Genomic DNA, 27,238 nt, shown 5'->3' on the forward strand with positions numbered 1-27,238 from the left:
TTTAATGTACTCCTTCATACAAGACGTCTGAGCTGAAATCAGCACCACGTTTGTTTAAAACCAGCAGAGCATGTCATCGGTTGTTTAAAATGAACTATTTTTTCTTCTGAAAAACATTAAGTTGTCCTGCTAAATATACATATTCTGAACAGTCTGAACTGTTGCACATATTAAACAAGGTGGAAATTTGGGAAATGAAGTCAACAGTACCTTTGCTCACCCTTTGACTTTGATTTTTCCCAGATTTAATCTCTGTAGCTTCACTGTGGCACATGAGTTGTGTCATCAGGAGGGACGATAACAATTAACTGATGTTTGATGAATCGGTTGTTAAGAATTTGATCAATCATGTAAAATTTAATCGACCTAACATCAAATACAGACCTGAAAGATATCTAGTTATTTTTATGAGCATGCTCGGCATGTTATCTGATATATAAGTATATGTATAAACAGGATTTGTTTGCGCTGATCATAAACGCATCAGGACAACAGGAAAACAATGGAAAAAATAAACAAACAAGGAAATACAGGCAGAGTTTAGATACAGCCACCACCACACACTTCTAGTGGGTCATAAGTGATGATTGAAATTGATTACATCATCTTCATATGAGTTCGTTCATTGTTTTCTTTAACACAGTGTTGCAGATTATACCTTTAATATGGAGACCTTTTTGTCTTTATATGTTTCATAATGCCGTCAGAGAAATAATGCAATAAGTTCCTGTGGAAATAAAGCTTTAATTGTCGTTTAGATTATTTAGATGTGAGACCTCGTTGAACAAACTCACCAGTTTCTGTTCCTGCAGTCAAAAGCCGCCACACCGTTGGAGTCTGGAGTCCATTTAATACCTGACAGAGACACATGGAGTCAGTTCACAGCGTTCTGACACTGATGATATTAATGTCTACAGTTCACCTGGAAACACACACAGTTACAACATTCACCAAACTGAACATTTCAACACAACTCTACTCCTGGATCCCCAGTCTTTACATATATTTTACAATTCTGTCATCAAAATGTATTTGTATTGAATTCAATTTCGTTAAGTTGTTCCTTGTGTGTCACACATTGTAAAGACTGTATAGACCCCTGAGGCAAACTATGTTTTATGATTTTGGGCTACACAAATAAAATCTGACCTGACAGTGTCATCACCGCTTTATGAAAATGTGGTTTAAAATTCAACCCTGACTGGATGAATGAAAACAAGCTCTCCATCCACACTGAGAACTAACAGTATTCTGAGTGGCGAATGCAATTATAGCAGGTGCCATCATGAAACAAAAAATAATAATTTGTCCTTTTGGTTTCTAGGTTTCTAACAAAGGACATGCAATTTACCAAGCAAACATGTTGCTTTAGTGAACAAAAATAAATTCAGTTGCAGTTGGACCGTCGCCAAGCGAGCTCTGGATGTAATTGACTCTTCACTAAGCCCCTCCTGCAAACAGAAACTATCCAATCATAGATTATCAAGTGTAACTAGGGCACGGCAGACCTGTCAAGCATTGCATTTCTCTTCATGTTGAAGTGGTGTGCATGAGGCTCTAAGCAGAGTGATATACAGCGTCTCATGAGTCTGGAGGGTAGTGTCTTTTTTGTTGTCTTTCAGAAACATAAAAACAAGAGCGCACGTGGATTAAACTCTGTCTTAACCTGCTGTTTACCAGCAAACGTTAGCATGTCCGGCTAACTGACGCGGCAGTAACCTCCAGACAAAGTTGTGTTAAATGCCACTGTGTTTGCCAAACACACAACTTATTCCCACCAACAGTTAAACTGGGACTTGTTATGTTGGGGGGTTTGAGGAGGACGACGATGTGGACTGATGTAGAATCAAAGTGAGCTGATGATGATGATGATGCGTCTCTCTGGCTCGCTCTCTTTGGCCTAAGCCGGTTTTAGCGTAGCTCCTCTCCTGGCTCTCTTCCTGGGGCGATCACGGTCCGGCTGTATTCGTATGCGCTTCCTTTTCCCACATTAATTTCATCATTAGATCAATGTTTGCTGGGGTGTAAGACAGCTTCAACCTCAGTCCTTCAGCATTAATGATATATGCAGCCGTTAAGCAACTTTACATATTTAATACACTTTCACAGGGTTCTCATTTCAAAATATGTCAGATCTTTGCTGATGCATTAGCATTAGCTTACATCAGTCAGCCACACTAGCATGAGTCTTCATTTTAGCCGACAAAATCCATAGTCATCAGCTAGAAATGAGAAGCTGCTTTAGTTTACTTCTATGTGGCATCAACAAACCAGTGTTTCAAAAATTGCTCCCAGTTTTGATGTTAAATCTGCCACCATTATCACAGTAAACGGCAAAAACCTGAACTGTCCCTTTAAACTCACCAGGGTAGATTCTGAAGAAGCCAGTAGAGCTGCCAAAGTACTGCCAGGTGAGGGTCGGATCCTTCTGGAAGTTACTGATGAAGACGTCGTTTAACGCCTCAGAGTTGTAGATGGCGTTGAGGATGTTTGGATCTGCACACAGAAACACGTTCAGTCAGAGCTGTGGACAAAGTGCAGCCTCACAGGAGATCATGTGCGCTGAAAGAAAGACACGTTGTTGCTGTTGTGGATTTCAGATGTAGAGGACGACCTCTGACCTTTGTTGTAGACGTTGGTGGGAACCTGGATGTCGCTCTGCTGCGTGTTCACCAGCAGGTTGTTAAAGTGTTCGTTCTCCTCCAGGGGAAACTCTCCGCCGAGCTCCACGAAGTTCCCGTCCTCGTCCATTGTGTTGATCAGCATGGAGTTGTAGTAGTCAAACTGGCAGGAGACAAAAAGAGGATATCCTTTCAGAATAAAACAACAGAGGAGTTAATGTTCGTCCTCAACTAATCTGTGTCCCCATAAACAACAATCTTAAACAACAAAGACATTACTGTTCAACAAGGTGTCTCTCCAAAATAAAATGTTCAAAATGACGTCCAACACATTAAACTGAATAACTGGAATTTAATAAAGAAAGTTGAGATGACAGATTACAAGAATGAGCTTCTTCTTTATTATTTCTGATAGACAGCTTTCTCTGGGTTTGACTGTAGAAATCAAGAGATTGAAGCATCTTTCACTTGAAAATATTCACTTAATATAAAGCTGGTAAAAATATATTTATACTGATATTAATTTATTTTGACTGCAGTAGTTAAAGCTGCTCAGCAACAGTGAATTAAAATTTTGTTTATTCACGTTTAGAAAGAATTTTCAATTTAAGGATGTTCAAGTTTGTTTCTGAAAACAGAATGTTTGTCCAACCTTTAGTCCTGTCAGTGGTATCCTGTCCTGTCATACAGTAGCTCCAGACTCAGGACACAGTTATATCACCTGCAGGCCATTTGTTATTATTTTCTGAATTAGTTTCAATGAACTATTTAGTGAAGCAGCTTCAACATGTTCATATTGTGTCTCATCCTGCAAATATATGTGTCGTTTTAAAGAAAACCGTTCAGGGTTTGTGTCACACTTTGTGGATGACCTGCATCAGATCCACTGACTCATTCTACTCATGTTTTGTTCTATACAACCAATAACATTCAAATGTTATAATTCTCAGCCAAATAAGCAATCGTCACGTGTAACAGTACATTCCTCTCATGTTTTGTGTAGTGTTGATGCTGCAGTGTCGACCCAGTTTGTTCACAGGATCAGTGAAGTTTGACCTGATCTACATTCAGGTATCAGCTGAAGCTTTAAAGCTTCAATCTGCTGCAGCGTCCACTGCTGACTGGCCGGCAGTTACCTCTGATCTACGCACAGTTAGCAGGCTGACATTAGTGTTCAGCTCAGCCAAAGCTCATCTGAGGCTGACAAGTTAGGCAATTACACTGCTGATGGATTATCAAAATTTCTCTGCAGGTTTCAGAAATACAGACATTTGGAACCGTCCTTTAAAAATCAGCTGTTATCGGGACAAAACAAGAGCACAGACCTCTAAAGTAGCGTTGAATTCATGGTACAGATCAGCGTCCTCTGCAGACTCTGCTAACCTCTGAGACATGAGACAGACAAGGAGAAAGACAAAAAAACAAATGTTTGTTTAGTTGTGCTGAGTGACACGGGGAACAACGTGTACCGTGTGAAGGATAATCTGTCTGTGTGGACTGTTAGCTTCCTTTAATGCAGCGGTTCCCAGCCTTTTTAGAGATTGTGACCCCGTAAAAATGAAGTAATGTTTCATTCATCGTCGTCACAGATTACATAAGACCAAGAGCTGTGAGCAACCAGAGCAGTTAAACCCTCAAAAACCTCCTCAGAGTGTTTCATGTGTCAATGTTTGAGGATGAAAAAGGCAGAAATCAGAGAGAAGAACAATCACATACTGAACTTTTTAAAGGGTCACTGCACCAATTCTTCTTATCTTGGTCTTTTTCTTGAAGAAATTCTTAAAGTTATTTGAACCAAAATAACTCAGACTCTATATTAAACACAACATGACCAGTTTATGGGGAGAAATGAAGAAAATGAACGCATCCTGAGAAGAGTGTTAACGGGAGCAGCTGATTTTACATTTCACGGGCAGTAGGTTGATGAGTTGCTCTACAGATCTTTGGGATCTTTCCGGTCAGTAACAGGAGAGGTGTTCCATGTCTGTAGGTCAACAGTGTGCATGCACAGTGTGTCTCTTTCACCTGTAGTCAAATGAAGCAATAAAAACCTCAGTGCTGCTGTATGAACCAAGAAAACTGAGTTCTTCTGCTTTTGGAGTCGTGCAGCAGTGCCAACATGTACCAGGATGCATTGCAGTGAAAGCTTCAGATGTTGCCGTGTATCACCTCCCCTAGCCTACAGCTATTACTTTGTTGGCCAAAGCAAAGCGTTTGGTGACAGAAGTACTCATCAAGTAGAGCCCCCGGCACAGAAATCAAAGCTGAAACAGCCTGCAGTTTTTCCTTAATCCCAGTGACATCACTGTGACATAATTAGAGGCAGGAAGAACAACAGATTTCGCAGCAGAAGAACTCAGCATTCTTGGTCAAAATAGCAGCAGAACTGAGGAAATTATTGCTTCATCTTATGACATTTGCCATCATGACTGACTGGTCATCCACAGCTACGGAGAAATTAAGCCTTAAGGACCATATTTAAGGAGAAGACTGGTGTTTTGTGCAACAGGCACCTGTTGTGAAAGATGTGGGTGTTTACAAAGACTCAAACTGCATGATGGGAAACTTTTAGTCCATATTAGGGACTAACAGCTAAGTTAAGAAACTTCAGGATCTACTGCTTTGATTTTGATCATTCCTTCATTTAATCTGTATTTTACTTCACGGAAGAGAAAAACTTTGATGGATTTAATATTAGCAGCTGATATATCACACTGGTCTGTGCACCTTCCATCCAGTACAACACCTTCAGGTTGTTCTCACCTTCACTGACTTCATTTTGCTTCCCAACATTCGTTCGATTTCATCTGAGTAATCCTTCACCAGGTCGTCTCCGTTCAGCTCCACGATCTTCACGATGGACTCCACGTCCTTCAGTTTCTGAGAGGAAACAAAAACAGATTTTAAATTCATTTAAGGAAAACAGAACCAAATAAATAAGCAAACGCAGAACTGGTTGAGCAAATGTTGGACATATACTTTTGTGTAACTTCATTTCAACTTCATTGGTTCAATCAAACCAAATGCTTAAAATAAGAGCAAGAATTTTTGTAGTAAAAAATAGTGGTCAAATATGACAAAGAGTTAAGGTATCAAAACCTACCTAAATCTATCTGTTACACAATTTATTCAGTAAGTCTGAAAACGTTAAACCTGCCTGGATCATCAAACACACCAACATCAAATCAATCAAATGCAGAGAAAAAAAAAAAAGAAAAAGAAAAAAAAAAGTCATATAAACAAAAATCACATTGATATTATTTTAGACTGTGGTATTTTTGAACCCTTTTATTGTTTTTGTTATATTTTATTTCATGTTTATTTGTGCCAATTTTGTGTTTGTTTACATTACGAATTAATTTTGCCTGTTGTTTCATATGTAGAGTCATTTCACTTGTTTTTTGATCTTTATATTTGCCTTTTCTTGTTCTATTTATATTGTGTGGTTTTAAATTGTTGTTTGTCTTATTGTTATTGCTAAAAAAAATTATTAAAGATCTTTCATACATTCGCTGTTGTGATATGTAGTAATATTTCTTGTTTGTAGCATAAATTAGTTGGTTTGTTGTTTTTGTTTTTTAATCTCTTTCAGTCCAGGTCGTGGTCTTGGTTTGATCTGCTTCCTCTCAGATTGTTTCCACACAGAAGCTGAAACAGGTGAAACAGTGAAATTGAGCTAATGCTGCTGGCAGAACAGACTGAATCAGCTGCTGTAATGTGGAGAGGTGTGTGTTTTTACAGCGAAGCTCTGTGAGGTAATCAGGTCACTTTCTCTGGATCAAGAAGCTCGAGGTGGATCAGCCGGCTGAGAGCGAGGAGAGACAGCCCAGTCTGGTTATTTACACTCTGAATCACTCGATTAAGTCATTCACTAATTCCAATTAGTGCCAGCAACGCACTTACTGAGGTGCATCCACGAGCAGAGCCAAACATTTAGTGATACGTCAGTGGACGTCTCCTGTCTCTGATCTGCATCCATTCACACAGAAAACACCTGAAATTTCAGACTTAAACTGATGCAGCTTTTCCAGGCTGATAAATCTGATATCTTTGGATTGAAGCTGTGGGCGGTTTGTTTATAGAACACATCCAGATTTTAAAATGAAAGGTTTTGCAGAAAGACCAGTATGTACTGCAACATGGCTGTTGTTAATGTAGGGACACTAAGAATCTGAGGGGCCTCAAGGAATTACACTGCTTCCTAACTGGCTCGATTCTAGCAAAGAAGCAGTTTGGATCTTTTTTGGTTTTGGTTTCTTTACTCCTCTCTGATAGTAAACTGAAAATCTTTGAATTGTGGACAAAACCAGACATTTGAGGACGTCACCTTGGACTGATCAACATTTTTCAGATCATAAAATCATAAAAATGACTGACTTACATACTTACGATTACAAACACAAAGTGGGTTTTATCAAATACTGCACCTCCTGCGATTGAAAACTGCACTTGAAAAAAAAAATTGTGATTAATTGTTCAGCCCTAGTAAGGAGGAGGAGAGACTTAAGAAGGTCTAAAAGCAGCACATTTTATAGACTCCAAAACAGCCTTTTTATGGAAATATCCTCAAAAAGCACACGGCTTGGAAGGAAAACAGGGAGCTGTTGGGAGTTACGTGGAAGTTAACTGTCCTCCACCTTTACAGAAACAACACTGGCTTAAGACAGGAAAACAAGAATCACTCCTACGTCTGTCTCCAGGAAGTTTAAACATGCAGACCTGTCCTGCTTCAAACAGAAGCTCATATTTACAACCACACATGAGCTGTTTCTCAGCCCACATTCAGCTGCTGATGCGAAGTTTAAACATACAGACACTTCTTACATTTAGTGAAACTTCACACAGTTTAGGAAGTGAGCATGTTTGTGCTGTAGGCTTGCTGAAGCTGCCGCAGATCCATTTGCATTCATTACCTTCTGGGCCCTATATTTATATTTAGCTAAACATTGATTAATAGATTAATTGATTAAATATGTACATGCTGAAATATCAGCCTATTAGAGAGGAGAAGTCTGTTTTTTGTACAGTGAGAGTCAGAGCTTCCTGTAAATCTGTGTAAACCTGTGTGTACAAATTTACACTCACCGGCCACTTTATACCTGTTCAACTGCTCTTTAATGCAAATATCTAATTAACCAATCACATGGCTGCAACTCAATGCATTAAGGCATGTAGACACGGTGAAGACGAGCTGCTGAAGTTCAAACTGAGCATCAGAATGAGGAAGAAAGGTGATTTACGTGACTTTGAACGTGGCATGGTTGTTGGTGGCAGACAGGCTGGTCTGAGCATTTCAGAATCTGCTGATCTAATGGGATTCTCACGCACAACCATCTCTAGGGTTTATAGAGAACGGTCTGAAAAAGAGAAAATATCCAGTGCACAGCAGTTCTCTGGGTGAACATGCCTTGTTGATGCCAGAGGTCAGAGGAAAATAGAGACAGAGATGACAGAAAGGCCACAGTAACTCAAATAACCACTCGTTACAACCAAGGTATGCAGAAGACCATCTCTGAACGCACAACACATCGAACCTTGAAGAAGATGGGCTGCAGCAGCAGAAGACCACACCGGGCGCCACTCCTGTCAGCTAAGAACAGGAAACACAGGCTCACCAAAATTAGACAATAGAAGATTGGAAAAACATTGCCTGGTCTGATGAGTCTCGATTTCTGCTGCGACATTCAGATGGTCAGGTCATAAACAACATGAAAGCATGGCTACTTCCAGCAGGATAACGCACCATGTCACAAAGCTCAAATCATCTCAAACTGGTTTCCTGAACATGACAATGAGTTCACTTTGTCCTCCACATATCCCAGATCTCAATCCAGTAGAGCACATTTGGGATGTGGTGGAACAGGGATGTGCAGCCGACAAATCTGCAGTGACTGTGATTCTATCATGTCAATATGGACCCAAATCTCTAAGAAATGTTTCCAGCACCTTGCTAAATCTATGCCATGAAGAATTAAGGCAATTCTGAAGGCAGAAGAGTGTCTTACCCGGTACTAGCAAGGTGTATCTAATGAAGTGGCCAGTGAGTGTAATCACACACACACACACACACACACACATTAATTTTCACTGACAGTGAAATCCTGCACTGTGGAGCCAGAGTGTTAACAAGGAGGAGCAGCACTGCAACAAGCAGGCAGAGTTAGACAAAACACAGCAGAGTAAAGAAAGGATCAGACTTTTATTTGCTTTATTCTAGCTGTTATGTTCCTTTAAAATATGCCTGAATCTGCCCTCATACAGATCGCTTGGATCGGCAAAGAATATCTCTGTTTTTTGTTGCTCCACATGGGAGATTTCTGTGTTTTTGTTTTGTTTGTGCTCTTCTCACAAAACATTAATGAAAAGAACTGCATGAAACTAGAGAACTCTAAAAATAACAAACTAGGGTGGATTTATGTTTTCTCACAGACGTGTTTCTGTGTTGTAGCTCTCACTACAGGAGGTGGTTGTGTTTTTGAGAGCTGCAGACAAACTGCAGACTGCCTGTGATAAATCTAAATCTGACAGATAAATGGATGAATGTCTAAAATCAGAACAGGCCACAAATCCTGACGCCGGTAAAGAGGGCTCGGTCCTCAATCTGGGCATTACCATGATCCCTGTGAGTGCGTGTGTGTGTTCATGCTTGTGTGTGTTCATGCTTGTGTGTGTGTGTGTGTGTGTGTGTGTGTGTGTGTGTGCGCGCTGCTAAAGACACATAAATAAACAGTCTGATGCAATCACACACTCACAAACACAAATGCACACATACTGCTCTCTGTTCCCAGTTCAACCAGTCTGGTGGCTTCTGGATCAGTTTGAGGTTCAGCTGCTTTTCGTTAGTTTTAATTTTTTCAGTATTACATCATATCATCTGAGCACTGATTTTGACTTTGTTTACCTTCTGCAGCAGCAGAGAGCCGGAGTATTTGGTGGTGAATTCTCTGAGTTGAACAGAGAACACAGACGCCCACTGCTGCACCCTGAAACACAGACAGACAGTAAAATATAAATCAACACGAAACAAGAATACAACATCATGATTATCTGTAGTTGTGGTCAACATCTAAACACAACAGTGGACAAACACACAATGAGGAGTTGTATAAATTATCTCAAGGCTGAGAGCTACAGTAGGGTCGGGTGATTAGACGAAAATATCGTCTGTCGACGATCGCTTTTTTGGCCAATTTCTAGGACGATATTTGTCATTTTATTTTGCTAATGTAATAATCTGCAGAGTGACAGCCTCTGCTCTGCACCGTGCTCTCATTCAGCGGCACAGTACACCCACACAGCCGACCATGAGTGAGCTGAGTTGGGAGAGGATTGAGAGGAAAAAAACCTGCACAGTCAGACTCTTTACACTCATTTCATGCAGTGAATGAAGGATTTATTTTGACCAAACCAGAGTTGGTGATTGTTGGAAGGGTGGACAAACTAACAAAGACGGTTTTGGAGAATTTTTTGTTTTTCTGTCGAGTTTGAATTAATTGTGTTTTCCGAGGAGTTAACGAACCAATTAAGGTCGTCTTAGTTTGGTAAAAGAGAGAAACTTGAATTCAGAAGGTGAACAACTCTAACAACTCTAAGCTAGAGTTTGAGTGATAGAAATACTTGGAAAAGGAAAGAAATTCCATGCAACATGCTGTCTAGCATGCTAAAAACAGATTTTTTTTTACTACGAAACCAATGGTAAGTGAAGTGCACACTATTATGGGGAAAATGTTACAGTATGCAAGTCCTCTAACAAGCCCTAAAACAATACAATAGTGACAACAACAACAATAAACAATAGCAGACAACAACCAAGGCAGCTCCGGTGTAACGACAATAACACTTCAGGAAGTCTAAGTGTTAGGTTTCACTTTGCTGGGGGTAATATATTTTTCAAATTAGTTCATTGTTGGCACGGGGTACCAGAGTTACATGTCTCCAACCAGCAAGGAAGCTATCAGGAACAACGTGATACACACTGAGCAGTGTGTGTGAAAACATGCACACCACTGATTGTGTACATAAAAACATGTTAAATGACACATGATGGGTTTGTTGTGTATAGTATCTGATTTTGGACACAAGTGTTTGTAAATGTTGTGATGTTGGTAGGTCTGATGTAAGGTTGATTCAATTAAATGTGTATTTATTTTTTGTATAAAATACAATAAAACAGGAGCAGTGATACTGCACATGTTGCAGAGCACATAAGAACACAGAGTGTTCTTGTGAAGTGGAGAACATCCCCACAAGAACGAATGAAGTGCTTAAAACAACAACGACAAAACTTCAGGTCATTTGAGTAAGTTACAGAGTGCACTCACACATTGAACTGTCTTGTACCATGATTATAAATGAATGATGTGTGTCACAGTCTCAGGTGAGTGTTGACAGACTGTGAGCTGCTCTGACTGAAAAAGCTGACAGTCAAAGGCAGCCCTCCTCATAGGTATTATACAATCCCCTCTGGCCACAGACCTAATGTGTGTGTCCTCAGTTGTTTCCTGCTTTATGAAAGCACTGAGGGGGGAGGAGCCATGCACATTTTCCCAACTCAGTAAATGATTATGTCTGAGGCCTGATGGTACACTGACTGTACAGGTTTCAGTGTTGTACAGCTTGCCAAAAAATTTTTTGAGAGCAGGAGGTGGTTCCTGCCAAAATACTTGTTACTTGTTGATCATCAGTCTACTTTTGAAATTATATTATTACTGCAGACAGATTAAAAAAAGGGGTAGTAGGTGAATTAAGTGCTTTTTTGAACAATGTCCTGTCTCTATTTTAATGACTAAAATCTGAAATAAGATACCACTGTCACCACTGCAACACAAACATTAGGTGCGACATTATCACCGACCTGTTAGTGAAGAACATACAAAGTGTTTTCTGTACGTTCAAGTAACATGAGTCATCACAGCTGTGAGTTTACACGCAGCTTACTGTTTGACCACTGCATTTACATAAATGACCGTATCATCGGCGTACATTTGAATCTCAGTCTCCTGGCACATGGAGGGAAGATCCTTTATGTAGGCAAAAGGCTAAACAACAGGGGCCCCAGAATTGATCCCTGAGGGACACTGATACCACAACTAAAGACTGATGACAGCTCAGGATTGATCTTGACCCTCTGTTCTCGAGCTTTTAAGATAGGATTGCACCCATTTAATAGCATTAAGGAGAGAAGTTAAACATTGAAAGCTTTGCAAGCAGAACATGATTGACAGTGTCAGAGGCAGTCTTTAAATAAAAGAATATAGCTCCAACAACTCCCCGTTATCTAATTTTTATTTCATATATCTGTCAGAGGAAGCAGTTCGCAGTCTACACTGAATAATTGGGTCTAAAATCAATTATTATTATTATTATTATTGTTAGTGTGTTTATCACTGTCACTGTCTTTAAGTTTCCTTAAACAGCTTATGCATAAAATATTATACTTTATATCATCACCTTGTCATTGTTGTTTGTTAATGTGTTTTGAGTTTGGCTGTCTGTTGCCGTGGTGACACATTGCAGCAGCGGTGGTTAACAGCAGAAAAAGGCTGTTAAATATGACAGTGATGAAAGAGATTTAGATAATCTGTTCTTCATCTGGGTCACAGCAGAGAGCTGCAGGTGTCTGCTCAGCACAAACTCACAATAAAAACACAACAGAAATGTGAATCAACACAACACACATATATACACACACACACAGAACTAGAGGCAGTTTGTTTCTGAACTGGAGCAGAGCCAGGGGGAGCTGACAGCGACAAAAGTTGAATTTTGTTTTGTGTTATAAAGAAAAGACAAATAATCTGAGATGGCAGTGTATGTCTCTCTGCACACCTGAATGTGTGACTGACAGGTGTGGAAGAGGCTGCTTTATCCCTCCACTGTCCACCGTCACTCATTTTTCTAATCTATAATTTAAATTTCTTTTAAATGCTTTCATGTTGATGTGCAGCCTCATTTATCAGCGACAGTTCAGAAAGGAGACGGTGCACTTTAGAGTCATTTCCCGTATTTGCGTCATGTGGGTTTCACCGCTGCCCCGCCCCTTTAGGAGACGGCAGCAGGTCATGAGTCCATTCAGTCTAATGGGGGACGTCGACATGAGCACAGATTATAACAGATTCTTTCATTCATAAATAACCACTGAAGGAAATACTGGACCCATTTTTCACAAGCTACATATTTTCTGAACATTTTAACACTAAAAAAGGCATTTTTCAGACAAATAAAGAGATCTGCCAACACAAATATCTCTTCCAAAGATGCTCTGACACAACATTAAGTATATGATAACAGATAAAAATGAGCAGCAAAATAAAGTGAAAACATCTGTACTGTTTCTAGTGTTGTATTGTTTTTACATGGACAATCAGTAAAGCGTTAGTTTTAAAAATGACCGAGCTTTGTGCAGCAATAGTTGTAAATAAAGTAGTACATTAGCTATTAAAACTGAATCTGTGTTTACCAGACCTGGTCACATGATAACACGTAAAACACACAATACAGCAGAAATACAACGTGGTAAAATATACAGCTCAAAATGAATGAGCATCCTACGTCACAATCTGGATCAGAAACAGGAGCGCACATCTCGCATTAGTCATTAGTCAATGTCATAACACTGCTGCAGCTCATAATGCATCTTCTTTTGTCAAAGAGCATCTTTGTCATTAACTTGGGTATCTTCTTGCATTGTTTTCTAGATAGTAGTTATTTATTAATGTAATTATTAGCAGTCCCAGTTGTATATTTTTGAACTTATAGCCTCTGATATCTGTAGTGTGTCTAACTGGTAAACTAGTTGGTGAACTGCTGCAAACAATTAATTGGTCATTTTTAAAGTACCAGACTTTTAAATGAAACATTTCTAATCCTAAAATTAATCAACAATAAAATAAAACCATATAAAAATTAAGTTTAGTCATTTGCACCTCTGACTTTATTTCCTGTGTCCAGATGTATTCTACTTGTATTTATTTTACTACCATTTTTTTCTCATTTGTGTTTCATGCAAGTGAGAGTTTGCTCAGACTAAATGCACAATCAATTTTAGAGCTGGCACTGAAACATGAAGAGCTGATTTTGATCTGGGCATCGCACACTGAGACGAAAAATTTACTTTGCAGTTTGAATAATCGCTGATACTACACATACAAAAAAGAACTAATAAACACTTGTAAGTCCAATATTAAGATATCAGTATATTTACGGTAAAACAACACAGAGCACTGTGGAGCATTCAGTTCTCTGATTGGATGATGAATCAGAAATTAAAGCTCAGAGTTCAGGTTTGGGTTCAGTTTTCTCATATTTTAACTGTTTGGATGTGACATGAGGACAAAAACAAACTGTGTGTGCGTGTGTGTCTCAGTCAGGACTCATCCTGGTTACATAAAAGTTTAATACAATGGCCTGACAGTGAAATAAATGTTTCTACAACTGAAAGTGTCATGTTGCATTTAGGGTCATTTTGTTATTTTTTAAATTAATATAAAAATTATCAGAATGTTATAATATAACACAGGATGAAGACAGTGTGAAGTCAGCACAGAGTTCACACACACACACACACACACACCTGCTGCCAATTTACAGCACTGAAGCAGGTCTGTGTGTGTGTGTGTGTGTGTGTGTGTGTGTGTGTGTTCACTCAGCATGTGTTGAACAACGGAGGAGTTTATTGATCCATCTGTTCTCGACATTAATCCTCTCAGTGCAGACTTACATGGACACATGCGCACACACACACACACACACACACACACACAAACACACACCCACACACACACACACACACACACACACACACACACATTGTGTGTGTAAGTTTAAAAATACATTGCAGGTTTGTTCCAGGTTTCATTTGCACATTACAAATATTCTTTATACTTCTGTACATCTTTCATTTAAATAAGATTCAAATTGCTCTTATAATATTTTTTCCATGTTATCGTTACTGACTCGCAGTACTTTCTGTTACCTTGGTATTTTTCTTCTTACTATGTTAGCTGTTATGTTATGCGTACGTTAGCCAGTTAAAAGGGAACATGAGGACATTTTGATTCAGATCATTTTATTTTTGAAGTTATATTTTATGGTTATTATTATGATGGAAACAAAACCGCTTTTGTCAACAGAGGCCTCCAAGGTGAACACAATGTGAAAGTTCTTGTGGTAGCTTTAAACAACCACACGTTGGTGTTTGATGCAGATCTAATAACGTATAAAAAGAGTCAAATTGGGCTTCTTCTGTAGTTTACTTCTGTAACATACTGTAAGGGCATGAAGCTGATAAACTCAGACTTGGATCTGTAGTCTTTCAGTTTCCGGATAACGTCTCCAACTGCCGGTCACTCTGAAGTAACAATCCTCCATACAATAAATCCGTCTGTGTGTCCTCCAGCACTCTACAGATTTACTTTTCAGTCTTTTATCTCAGGCTCTTAACAAAAGAGCTTTAAATATCACATCACACACAAAAACACACCGGCAGTCTCAGCAGGATGTGACATGTTGTAGTACTCAGACTCCAACCACAATGAACTTACACAGAGATATTCTTGTAGGTTATGAGTTCTGGCCTTTAGTTGCTGTATAAATCAACCTGTATCATGCTAATGTCAAGAGTCAGTCATTAAAATGGAGGAACAGTGTGTATGATTTAGTTGCCAATGAATCCCCATAAATATTAGCCCATATACTGGACCTTTAAGGCGCCACTGATGACTTTGGTCAGTTTATGTACCTGCACTTTCCATCTGTCACCAAAAATATTAAATCCGCCATCAAGATCACCTCCAAAATCTAATCAGCTGATCCTGATCCTGCTGAGGCTGATCTGTCCAACAGATTGAAGCCAAATCTGACCGACACAACACGGCCATCATCTAATTTTGAGAGTTACAACTAACAGAAAGAAGGTCAAACGGTCAGTGGTGGAGACCACGACCTGCAGTGACGTAACTCGAAACTACAAACCTGTGTCAGAAATGATTGTCAAAAATAGTCTCTAAGTGAAGATCAATATCATGGCAAGTTCCATGTTAAATTGCTTCAAACTATACTACAGACATTACATGAGTCTGGATGTAAACTGTAACTTGACTGGTTGGTGGAGACAACTATGAGACAGTAATTCTATTTTCTGACTGCTCTGTTTTATATGACCGCTGACAGCTGACTTCTCACTCTTCTAAACCGGGCACGAGGGGCCGCAACTGATCAGCAACTGCCTCAGTTTGAAATCTCCCTTCAGCTCTGAACAACGTATGTGAAGCAACATGAACAAAACACGTCAGAGCTGTTTTTGGTCTGAAAATGCAGCAAACATAATTATCTGAACAAAAACTCAAGTCCAACCAATATGGTTAAAAAGAACATTGACTGCTGGTAAGAGGAAAAACAGCAGTCCCAAATGTCAAAGTTCTGGTCCAGACTTCCAGCTTCCAGTCGGATTTTTACAGGCATGCGGACACTCAAAGTTTCTTTTGTGCCACACACAACAGCATCAAATCCAGAGTGACGGAAGTGCATCAGAGCGGCCGAGCATCGGCTTTCCACATTGGAAAGCCATGTCACCAGTGTACGTAGTTATCACAGCAGCCCGTGCTGCTAGGTTGGTAAGTTGGTCTGGACACACAATACAATCTAACCTTCAAAAATAAGTCTGTCTTGGAGACCTGTTGCTGCTGTGACTCTGGACAAGAATCATTTTCACAAAACCACCACAGGTCCATGAACACAGCTCTCAACAGACATTTGAACCAACAAGCAATTTAGTGACAACAGTATAATAAAAAACATATCCACACATTCATCTTTGTAGGGAGGATTTGCAGAGAATTTGGCAAAAAAAACAACAACGTAATTTTCCCTCTATGTTTTCAGGGTGTGTTTGAAACCAGAGGACACGGTGGTCTCTGTCCAGGCCTGCAGTGGTCAGTCGGCTAGTGAATGTGGGTCAGGGTAGAAGGTGACCGGGCTGATGGAGGGGTGGGTGGGGGTGGTCGGTGGCCGACGAGCCATGCTGGCCACACAGATGGTGGTGGTGGAGGAGGGAGAGCGTGTCCTCCAGAAACGTCCTGCTGCAGGGAGCCTCTGCTGCTTCACTCTAACACTGTCCGACAGGTTCATGCTAATGAACCTGTTAGTATGAGCAACTACAGCAGCAGCACCTGGACTGTCTGACAGGTGAATTCTGGGGAGGGCAGTTCAACATGTGGACAAAAGAACAACAAGATTTTCTAATCCATTTTTTTTTAGTTTTAGAGCCTCTGTTAGTTTTTTTTTGTTTGATTGTTTTTTGTTGTTTAGGTTTATTTCTCCTGGTTTTAACAAGATAATTTTAAGTGTGTTTTGTATCTGGAAAGTGAGTTCTGAGCACCGACTTGGGGCAGGTTCAGTCTGAAAACACTGTAAAATGTGTGCAACAGGCTCTGAGGTACGTTTTCTCTCATTTGGTGGGTGTGTCAGAGGTGTTACCCAATCAGCAGTGTCATATATATAAAAACCGCCGTATTAAAAAGGGTTGCAGTGCAGGACACTTGTGTGAAACAACAGGATGTTCAGTGCAATACCTTTAAATAATGTCTTGCTACATTTAGGCAGGGCTGAATGTGCCCTCGGTGTTGGGGGTTAATGCTGTAATACGACTTACATTTAAGTTGAGCGTTGAACACGTTAATTAATGTTAAATTCTAAATTAGACAGCTGATAGGAGATGATTGAAAGCAGTCGTTTCCGCTGCACAGGGAATAATCTCTCTGCTCGGAGTTGTGGATAGAAACAGAGGAGAGTCCGTATGTCTTTTTATGAAGTTCCTGAGGGAATACTATCAGCTGATGGCAGTTTTCCCTCAGGATCTTCATGAAAACACAGTGCACTCTGGGAGTTTGATGTATGGGGCATAATTTATATGAAACGCGTCCTATAGGACTGTTTCCACACAGATAGACACAATCACACTGAGAGCTGCTCAAAGACAAATCAACAGTAGAACCTTCTGCTTATAAGACTGTTAACACTGTTAAATGCTACCCGGAGCAACCTTTGTTTTTTCCTCATCACACTGTGTTAAAGACCAACTGCAACATGGAGAAATAAAATGAACAGCATGACACTAATCTCCAAATTGTCCTCATAAGCTGTTGGAGGTTTAGCTGCAAATAAAACATTTTATTGGATCAATTTAAAGGACCAGTGTGTGTGATCTGGTGAGATTTAACGACAAGCTTACAGACTGCAAACACCTCATCTCACGCTCCCCTTTTAAACATAAGAAAAACTATGTTGGACGCAAAACTTGCACAAAATGTTAAAAGCTGTATGTAGAGCCAGTGTTTAGTTTGTCCACACTGGGCTCCTGTAGAAACAGGGTGGTGCAACACAGCGACTCTGTAGAAGAGGACCCACAGCTTCTGTGGATATAAAGTGCTCATTCTAAGGTAAAGAAAACACAGGCGATTATACACAAACAAAAAATATACTTATTATCAATATCATCAAGGCTGCAAATAATGATTATCTCCATATCGATTCATCTGCTGATTATTTTCTCTATTAACTGATTAGTTGTTTGGTCTAAATTTTTACTAGAAATACAGTTTGTTTGTTTTATCAGCTGCTCATATGAACTTTGATTGTATGTTTCGTTCACAGTTATTTAATAATAATTCCAGACAAAGGGATCAGTTGAGGACTTCTGAATTGAATTTCAATTTTAAATTTAAAAAAGATTTTTGGTTTATATGAGTGACTAAGATTAAACCCCAGATTATGTTAAATGCAAACTACGCAGGATTTTCTGAGAAAACAATGCATAGACTCATATAAAAATAATCCCTCTCAATCATCACCAGAGGTGTGATGCAGCGCCTGCATCCTGACCCCGCCCTCCACCCGTACCTTCTTATTTTCTCATTATTCTGCTGTGCTCTGGACATTTTACCAAACCAAAACGTCTGTATTTGACTTCACAGGAATGAAGCTCAATGATCAACTATCATACTAGTGCATTTACAAACAGCAACTGATAAATCCTCCTGATTCTACCCTCAGAAATCAGGTGTTTTTCAAGGGGCGTGAACAGTGCAAGCATATTCCTAACCTTGACAACATGACAGTTATTTATTCTGAGAGCTCAAAACTGTTTTTCATTATTCCATTAGATGCTCAGACAACATGTATTATAACACTGAATATTCAGACTACAGCAGACAAACACTTCATGAGAATATTACTTATTGTAGGGAAAATAAACCTTGACTAGGAAGTGGTTACAACCAGATGCTCCAACACAACAATCTACATAATGGAGAAACACATTTTCTACAAACATTTTCTATAAAAATGCAAACAGACAAATTTAGGGGAATGTGGTCAAAATGGATTATGTACATCGTTAACGGAGACCTGACCTGCTTTAGTGGAAAATACTGCAGAAACTGTGTTACAAGAGGTGGATTTTCACCGTCAAATGAGTGTGTGACAGTTAATCAACGTAAAATGAAAGCGAGAACAATAAAAGGAAGAAAAGCTTTATGCAGACAGGGCTTAATGAAATTATTTGAGTTGTCTTTACTAGTATGTATTAAGTAATTGTGATTTATGTACTCAAACATCTTTCAAAATCCACCACTAGAATGAAAAAAAAACATTAAAGAAAAACAACAAAATATAACAGTTAAAATTAAGTATTTTCTAAATTGTTAAGACTTTTATGGACCTGGTTATTCCCATACTCAAAAAACAAAAAAAAGTAAAAAATCTGTTAAGTTCGTGGGTTAATTCTACTTTGAGAGTTTAAGATTTGTTAAACTTCTAAAACTTAGTGAATCCTGTCTGTTATTCATTACAGACTCGTGTTGTGAAGCCAAATATTGTTGCTACCTTAACTTTAAGGTACTTGAGATGAGACAGATGAAGAAGAAAGATGAGACACATATTGAGGGTTTAAAAACTCCATTTGTTGGTGCGATTGCACATTTGATATTTATTCTCCTGCAGCAGGTGGAAGACAGAGTGAGCTGAGATCCAGCAGAAGAAGTGAAGGATACTTACGTCTCTGGTGGGATCTTCATCTGAGCCTGAGCTGTAATCCACAGGCAGAAAAATCCCAGAATCCCCAGGAGCTTCCTCATTCCCAGAACCCTGCCCTCCATCCTGCTTTCAACTCCCAACATCACACTCAGATTCTAAAATTATGGGGGGCAGATTCACGAACTGAGATCAGCTCTCAAAGTTCAAGAGGATCATAAAGAGTTTGTAGGAAACGGCTTCCTCATGTTGGCTAAAGCGAGGAGAAGACGGCGGTCACAGGGGTGGGCTTTGGACCCTGAACGCTCTGCGTCATGTCTGGATAAACTCGTCCTGCTGCCGGCATCTTCTTGTCTCAGCTTCTCATCCTGTTTAAAGAAACTTCCAGAGGATGTTTAATGATGTTAAAGTCATCCAGGACAAACTGACAAAGGTAAAATCTAGTGTCGGTGCAAAATGAGAAAAGAAGCTCTTCAGGTTAAAGATGAAAATTGCTCCTCCACAGAAAGAACATGACAGAAGTTTCCTCTGCACCTGCTCCAAGTTCTCCCAGGATTTTCCAGGTTTTTCCAGGTTGCTCCTCATGAAACCAGGACTAATAAGTGGGTTAATTTCTCCAGCTTGCATATATTTAGGAAGACATAAAGCTGCTGGCAGTCTGCAGCAGATTTTTGCAGCTGCTCGCCTCCACTGTCACCCAATTTGCAACGTAATCCACTTGGATTAAAAACTCCTCTTCCCCATGGACAGACAGAGAGAGAGAGAGAGAGATGAGGGGGGGAGCAAGGGGAGGGATTGGAGCAGCGGATTGGATGAGGACTCTGTTTTATCTAAGAGGATTAGAGCGATTTCTGGAGACAGACTCTCTGACGACCAATCAGAGTGGCCGGAAGAAAAGAAACCCTGAGGTTCAGTTTGGCAGCTGAAAGAGAGACAGAGGGCGAGTAGCCAACAGTGACATGATGCCCCGACACACACACACACACACACACACACACACACACACACACACACACACACACACACACACACACACACACACACACACACACACACACACACGCAGACAATGAGTTGAATAATCACACAGAATAACTGGGTAAAAACAAACACACACTCCTGTGTTTATATGAGTTTCACTCTGACTCCTGCAGGGGGATTCGACCTCTGTGTGTGACTCAGAGGACCAGCAGGTCTGAGGTCAGTGTCTGGCTCAGGGGCAGCGGCAGGCGGGCTTCTCACACATGACAGAGTGCCGCGGACTCAGACTCACCCACTGAGAACTGAATGGAGAGTCATCGACACTTCATTCATGGTTCTGGTGATGTGGCTTGTGTTATTTCCTCCACAGGGTTGATTCAATGAAACATTAATTTGTCAGCTATCATCATCTCAATACATCACTCTCAAAAACCAGGCGGATAGCTACTGGTGATAGACACGACGCAACAGACATAGCAAGAAGGAAGTAGCTCCATAAAATGTTTCATAGTTTCATTCAGTGCCACACATCACTGGCTTACAGTCTATCATATCCCCAGGTGCAACGGCGACACACGAACTGCCAATCATTTCACAAGTATCTTCATCTATTTCCCCATTCACACTTAAAAACAGCATGGAATTAAACATGAGACAACAAACAGTGTGAAGTTGTCAAAAACAGCAAAACTGCAACAAAATGAGTGTGCTGTGTTGTTTTTCTGTTGTTTTTTTTATAAGTCGAACAAGAACTACCAGAGGGAGGTTCATTTATACAGAGGGAGCTTGGAGTACGAACGCTAGTCCTTCGTGTCGAAAGGAGCCACATGGACAGATGAATGGATCAACTATTAGAACAGCATTGTGTGTAAAATGCAGGAATAACATCCAGACCAACACTGGTGATAGAACAAACTTCTTGTGTAACCTCAGCTGCTTCCATTCACCCATCGTCTGCGACGTTAAATCTGATCTGATAAAAGCTAATTAAAGTGAAGGCTGTTGACCAAGTTTAGCTCACCATCATCTCTGTATCACCACAGGACTGAACTCTAGGTGCGGATAGTCTAAGTACAGTTGTTTTCCATGTCTTCAGAGCCCCTTTCACACATGCAGTCTATCCCTGAAATGTTCTGGAACATTTCCTGCGTGGGGTCATGTATCAATGGGAGCAGGGATCAATATTTGGGGAAATTTGCACCTCCAATTTCCTCCCACATCAGCCGGCAGTGTGGGCGTCCCTGCCCCCGACCACAGGGAGCAGAGACATAAAACAGTCGATGTGATGTGTCTGATGACGGCACTGATGATGAATCCAGCAGCTTTTCCTCAGGCTATGATCATATTTCTACAAAATATCTGCTCAAGTTTGAAGCTGGACTTTTTACTTAAAAGTTAATTTGCTGTTATTAGTACCTTAACTGTAACTTAGTGTTATATTTATCATGTAAATTTGTGAGGTGAAAAAAGCTGCTTTTTAATGGTGTTGATTGTCATTTTGTGATTTTTGTTTTTGTTAAAGTTCAGGCACCATTTAAGCACCAGTGTCAGGAAAAAAAAAAAAACTAAACCAAAATCTATATCATCGTTAGCTGTCAGTTGCAAGTGAAAATAATGTGGTGCCAATTTTCTGTAGTTTGTCTCTTTGAAAACCATCTCTGACTATCATCCTGTTTGTGAAAGTGTAGTTTTACACATGAAGTCCTGTGTGTGGGAGGATGTAAACGCTCAGAGAGATGTCGACTCAGACGGACCTAAAAGTGGTACAACAATGTGCTCCATAAACTTACAGACTGTCAGAGGTCACATGAAGAAAAAATAATCAAGTGATTATTTTTAGAAAAATATCACATCACATTTGTTTTCTGCTTATTGATTATGTGTCAAATACAGGATTGTTTACTTCCTAAATAGTCTGACCTTCTGATTTACAGCATGTCTGAAATTTAAAGCCAGTCACAATCAGTTTGAGTCCAAGTTCTCCAACACTGAAGAACCTGTAGAACCTTTACTAGCCTATCCTTTACTATAGAACCTGTTATTAATCTACAGCCCACATTCATCTCATCACAGCACCAGAACTCATCAGAACTCCACGTCTTTCTCACTTTTTATACTCGCTCAGCCAGAGACCGAAGTTATCAGGTGTTGAGATTTAAAACTCACACTGAACTCAGGAAGTGCAGGTCTGCTTGGAGCAGGTTGATGGTTTCGCAGTTCATTTATTATTGATCAGTCACAAGAATAACCACAGAGTGATCAATAGATCAGAGAGTCAAGACAAGACCTGATACTTCACTGCTGTGACCGACTGCTTAACCACATCCGCACTGTGTCCTTATTTATGATAGTCATATCGATCATTAGGGCTGCAACTGACAATTATCTTCATTGTTGATTAATCAGAAGATTATTTTCTCAATTAATTGGTTAATAGTTCTTTGTTTTAAAATGTCAGAAAATGGTGAAAAATGATGATCAGTGTTTCCAAAAGCCCAATATTGTCCTCATATGTCTTGTTTTGTCCATATTTGAAAAATATTCAGGTTACTGTCAGAGGAGTAAAAAATAAATAAAACACAGATAATATATACATTTAAGAAGCTGAAATCAGAGAATTTGATTAATAATCATTTAATCATTGCAGGTCTACTAATTACATAAATCGACCCAGCACCTCATAAAACACTCCGTTATAGACATTAAAACTGATTCCAAACTTCTAAACCCAAGCCGAACCCAATGTGACATTCTTCTGTTGTTGTTTTTGTTGGCTTTCTTCTTCTCTCTAAATTTTAAATTACTGACAGAGAATCACAGTAACTAAATGGCTATTATGTGTCTTAATCACACAAGTCCATTCCTTCTTGTAGAAACATTCTGCAGACAAAAAACCTCACGACTAATGAGGCAACAGCTCCCTCTAGAGTTTAAAGACATGACATGCAACTGTTCTCTATAGACAGACACACACACACACACACACACACACACACACACACACACACACACACACACACACACACAGACAGCTTCTCCAACCCAAGTCTCAACTCTCTCTCAAAGTGCGGATCAAACAGGATGTCCTCACTTTACACAAGCACTGCACTGTATTTTGCACCAATGTATTTATTAGTTACTCAACCAATGAAATAAAAGAATAAATAGACTGTGGCAAAACACCTCAGTTTTTATTTCAGATATGTGCAGGAAGTGCAAGAACCTACTAGCAGAACTTCCATGGTGGACCAGTGTGAGTCAGTGAGGTGATGTGAGTTACTGAAACAAAGTGATTATGTTCTATACATTTAAATGACTGTCAGACCAATGCAGGATTTTTACTGATAAAATAAGAACAAACCCATCAGCACTCTCTGGTGGAAAAACTGTGTAACATGCTTGAAATTTCTCCACTGACATTCCTTACTACTACTACTACAACTGAGTGTGTGTTTCAAGTATAAAATATCACACGTTCTTAAGTGTAGGCCTAAATGTTTTCTATATTAAACATTTCACATTTTGTTCACATTACAATTGAGAACAAGGCAATGTGTGTACACATACATACATACATACATACATACATGCATACATATATATATATACGACAATTAATTTAATAATGGATTAATCTTTGCATCTCTAGTGAAAATAAACTAGTGAAAAAAATCTTATTCACATGTGCTAAGAGATCTGGTTTACTTCACAACATACTATATGTTATTGTGCATACAAATGTAAGAAATATGTTATATGCAACAAATACATATGAGTAACTGTTTTTTATTACATATGTAACATGAGTATAATGTGTGTAGTTGCATTCATTCTTCAGATGTTTTCCTACCGATCAGATCAGAGGTTATGAAACAGAAATATAAGCTCAGTGTAGTGAAGTAATGGATCAGGTTTTAACACACAAACTACTTTCATCATTTTTATGATCCTGGTCATGAAGTTCAGTCGTCCTTCGACCACCGACTGAATCTGCACACCAGCACATTCTTCACTCAGACTTCTCAGAACTCTGTGTGTGTGTGTGTGTGTGTGTGTGTGTGTGTGTGTGTGTGTGTGTGTGTGTGTGTGGTAAGATGCTGATGAGGTGGGTTCCAGGTACACTGGGTGTCATGGTGGATCTGGTAACAGTGTGCTCTCAGTGTCAGAGCTGTGTGTAAATCATGCTGTTAGACTGTTTCACTGACACACCCACCCACCCTCATGCACGCTCACACACATGCATGCATATTTTCCTCTGGTTTCATTTGGAAACAAACCTGAATCAAACCAGTTACAGCCCTGATGATAATGTCATCAGCTACCTGTGAATACTAGTCTATTATTACTATTACTACTACTATTACTATTACTATTACGACGACTGCAACCACTGAAAAATATGCTGAGTGATGCTGGTGACCAGGATGGGTAAAAACACCCCCAGAATATGTTCATAACAGTTTACTTGAAGGTGAGTCTGACTCACCGGATGCACACTACAGGTATAACTCCTGCCATTGGCCGTGGTATTGCGGCGTCTGCAATCTGCGTCTTTGAAGTCCTCGTGAAACAAGACCAGCCTCCGAGCTGCAACCTACAGGCTGAAAACTGCAAATTAGCACCTGGGATACTAAAAATATGAATGTAAACAAGCTAACAGCTGTTAGCTTTTCTTTTGCAGTGATGTAATCATTTTAATGCCAGAGTTCGCCTTCCAGCGTGCAAATGTTCCACCAAAACAAGTCCCCCTTCGATGATGTTTTGCATATTATTTAAAACACAACTTAAAGGGTTACTTCACCTGAACTGCACAAAAAGCAATGTATCCTCACTGTAGTGTTATTCAGGCAAAGATACCCATCTGCATGGACGGTTAAAATGTGAAAAAAAAAAGGGTGAACTGGCCCCTGCAGTTCTCTGACCTCAGTTTTTTCTGGTTTTGTGCTCATTTTCAATTGCTAAATAAATAAAAATACAAATAAAATAAAATAAGGACCTTTGAGAGCTTTGTAAGGCTTAAAAATTGGGGCATCATCTTGAACTGGAGCCAAAAATTGTGACAGGAGTGAACAAGATTTCAGTTTGCTGTAACTCGACTCACAGAAATAAAAACTTTTAAAACTGAATTTCTTTACACCTGATTGGGTGAATACTCCTCTCTGTGTGCAGTTATTGATTTTTGCTCCTTCTTTTCAAACTGGAAAAACATGATGTCTTAAGTCTTTCATGAAAATAAGTTTCTGGTTAAAGTTGAGGGGAGAAATAAGACATCAGAATAAATTCTCATTTTAAAATCATAAAACACAAGAGCTTTACAAGGTAAATAATAATCTATAAAAGTAATATTTCCCTGATTACCGATCATTCTCAGGTTATGTCAGTAACTTCTGCACACGCTCAGTGGACCCGTCCCTCCCCCCAGCAGCAGTTGTGCATAACTGTGACACCTAAGTTGTTTGACACGTAGCGTGACAGGCAGGTCGCCCGGGCCGGAGCGTCATCGGGGATCCTCTTGACACCCACCCTGAGGTCAGAGGTCAGGTGGTGTCCATAGCAACATGCCAGTTACATAACCTCCTTCTCACTTTCAGTAAATACTGATCAGTTTCACAGTGAAGTTATGTAGCTGTCGTCTTCCCGAAAGTTTTATTTTAGCTGCTGTTTGTGCTTCATTCACAAACACCCACAGCTGTTTGTTCCAAACTGTTTACTGCAGTCTGACACAAAACCACAACTACCAGGATCTGTTCCTGGTTCCTGGAGAACCTCGCACGTAATTAACAAAACTTAAATCAAAACTAAAATCAATATCGGGTTTCAATTTCTTAAGGCAGCAATGGAAGGAGCGGTGGGCCCTCACAAACGGGTACAGCCTCAGAGAAATTCAAACAAATCTGTAAGAAAGCAACCGATATTTTTGTGTTTTTCCTCCATGGATAACAGATAACATTTCAGCTAATCTCTACAAACAGATACTTGCATATGAATGCAGGTATCATGCAGGGAAGTTAACTCATTGCCAGACAATAATCAATCAGTTCCAAGATGGCATCCTACCTCATTTGTTCTACAAAGACTGCATCCAAACAAAGCTCACTAAAACATCCTACTCATTCTCCTCAACAAACTACTACAAAGTAAGGCTACAACTAACGATTATTTTCATTATCAATTAATCTGCTGATTATTTTCACAACATTTACATTGTTCGACCATCTGGTCTATAAAGTGCCAAGAAAATTGTGAAAAATACTAATTTAGGGCCGCAACTAACAATTATGTTCATAGTCGATTAATCAATCAATATTTGTTTGTCAAAGGCAAGTAGGGCTGCACATTTAATCTTATCGAAATCACAATATGACTTTCTGCAATTTTCAAATCACAGGAGGAACAATATTTGTTAAGGGTAAAATGTGTGTCGAAAAACTTTGGAATTTATGATTGTTGTGAGACAAAGTCCTGTCCGGCAAATCAGACTCTACAGGCTTAAAAAAATCTTAAAAATGTCTTCTGGTACAGATTCCTGCAAAATCAGCACACTATACACACCTTATTTAAACTTAATCAAAATAAGAATAATGGTGTAAAAATTATCAGTCTCTAAT

General features: G+C 39.5%; 1 protein-coding gene across 1 annotated transcript in view; it reads right to left on the minus strand.

The window, feature by feature from the left end:
* LOC146317078 (voltage-dependent calcium channel subunit alpha-2/delta-4-like) overlaps nucleotides 1-20,375 on the minus strand; it is a 79,252-nt gene extending 58,877 nt beyond the window's left edge. Inside the window, exons 1-7 of the mRNA XM_084733730.1 lie at nucleotides 19,674-20,375; nucleotides 9,523-9,604; nucleotides 5,385-5,501; nucleotides 3,947-4,006; nucleotides 2,622-2,784; nucleotides 2,365-2,496; nucleotides 795-855 (exon numbers count right to left, since the gene is read on the minus strand). Coding sequence (XP_084589856.1) covers nucleotides 795-855; nucleotides 2,365-2,496; nucleotides 2,622-2,784; nucleotides 3,947-4,006; nucleotides 5,385-5,501; nucleotides 9,523-9,604; nucleotides 19,674-19,795 — 737 coding nt within the window. The 5' untranslated portion in view covers nucleotides 19,796-20,375. The remainder of the gene's footprint in view (nucleotides 1-794; nucleotides 856-2,364; nucleotides 2,497-2,621; nucleotides 2,785-3,946; nucleotides 4,007-5,384; nucleotides 5,502-9,522; nucleotides 9,605-19,673) is intronic.
* Between the last annotated feature and the right edge of the window lie 6,863 nt (nucleotides 20,376-27,238).

The sequence above is a fragment of the Lutjanus erythropterus genome, chromosome 13, assembly GCF_056507025.1.
Source record: "Lutjanus erythropterus isolate fLutEry1 chromosome 13, fLutEry1.hap2, whole genome shotgun sequence".
Classification (NCBI taxonomy): domain Eukaryota; kingdom Metazoa; phylum Chordata; class Actinopteri; order Lutjaniformes; family Lutjanidae; genus Lutjanus; species Lutjanus erythropterus.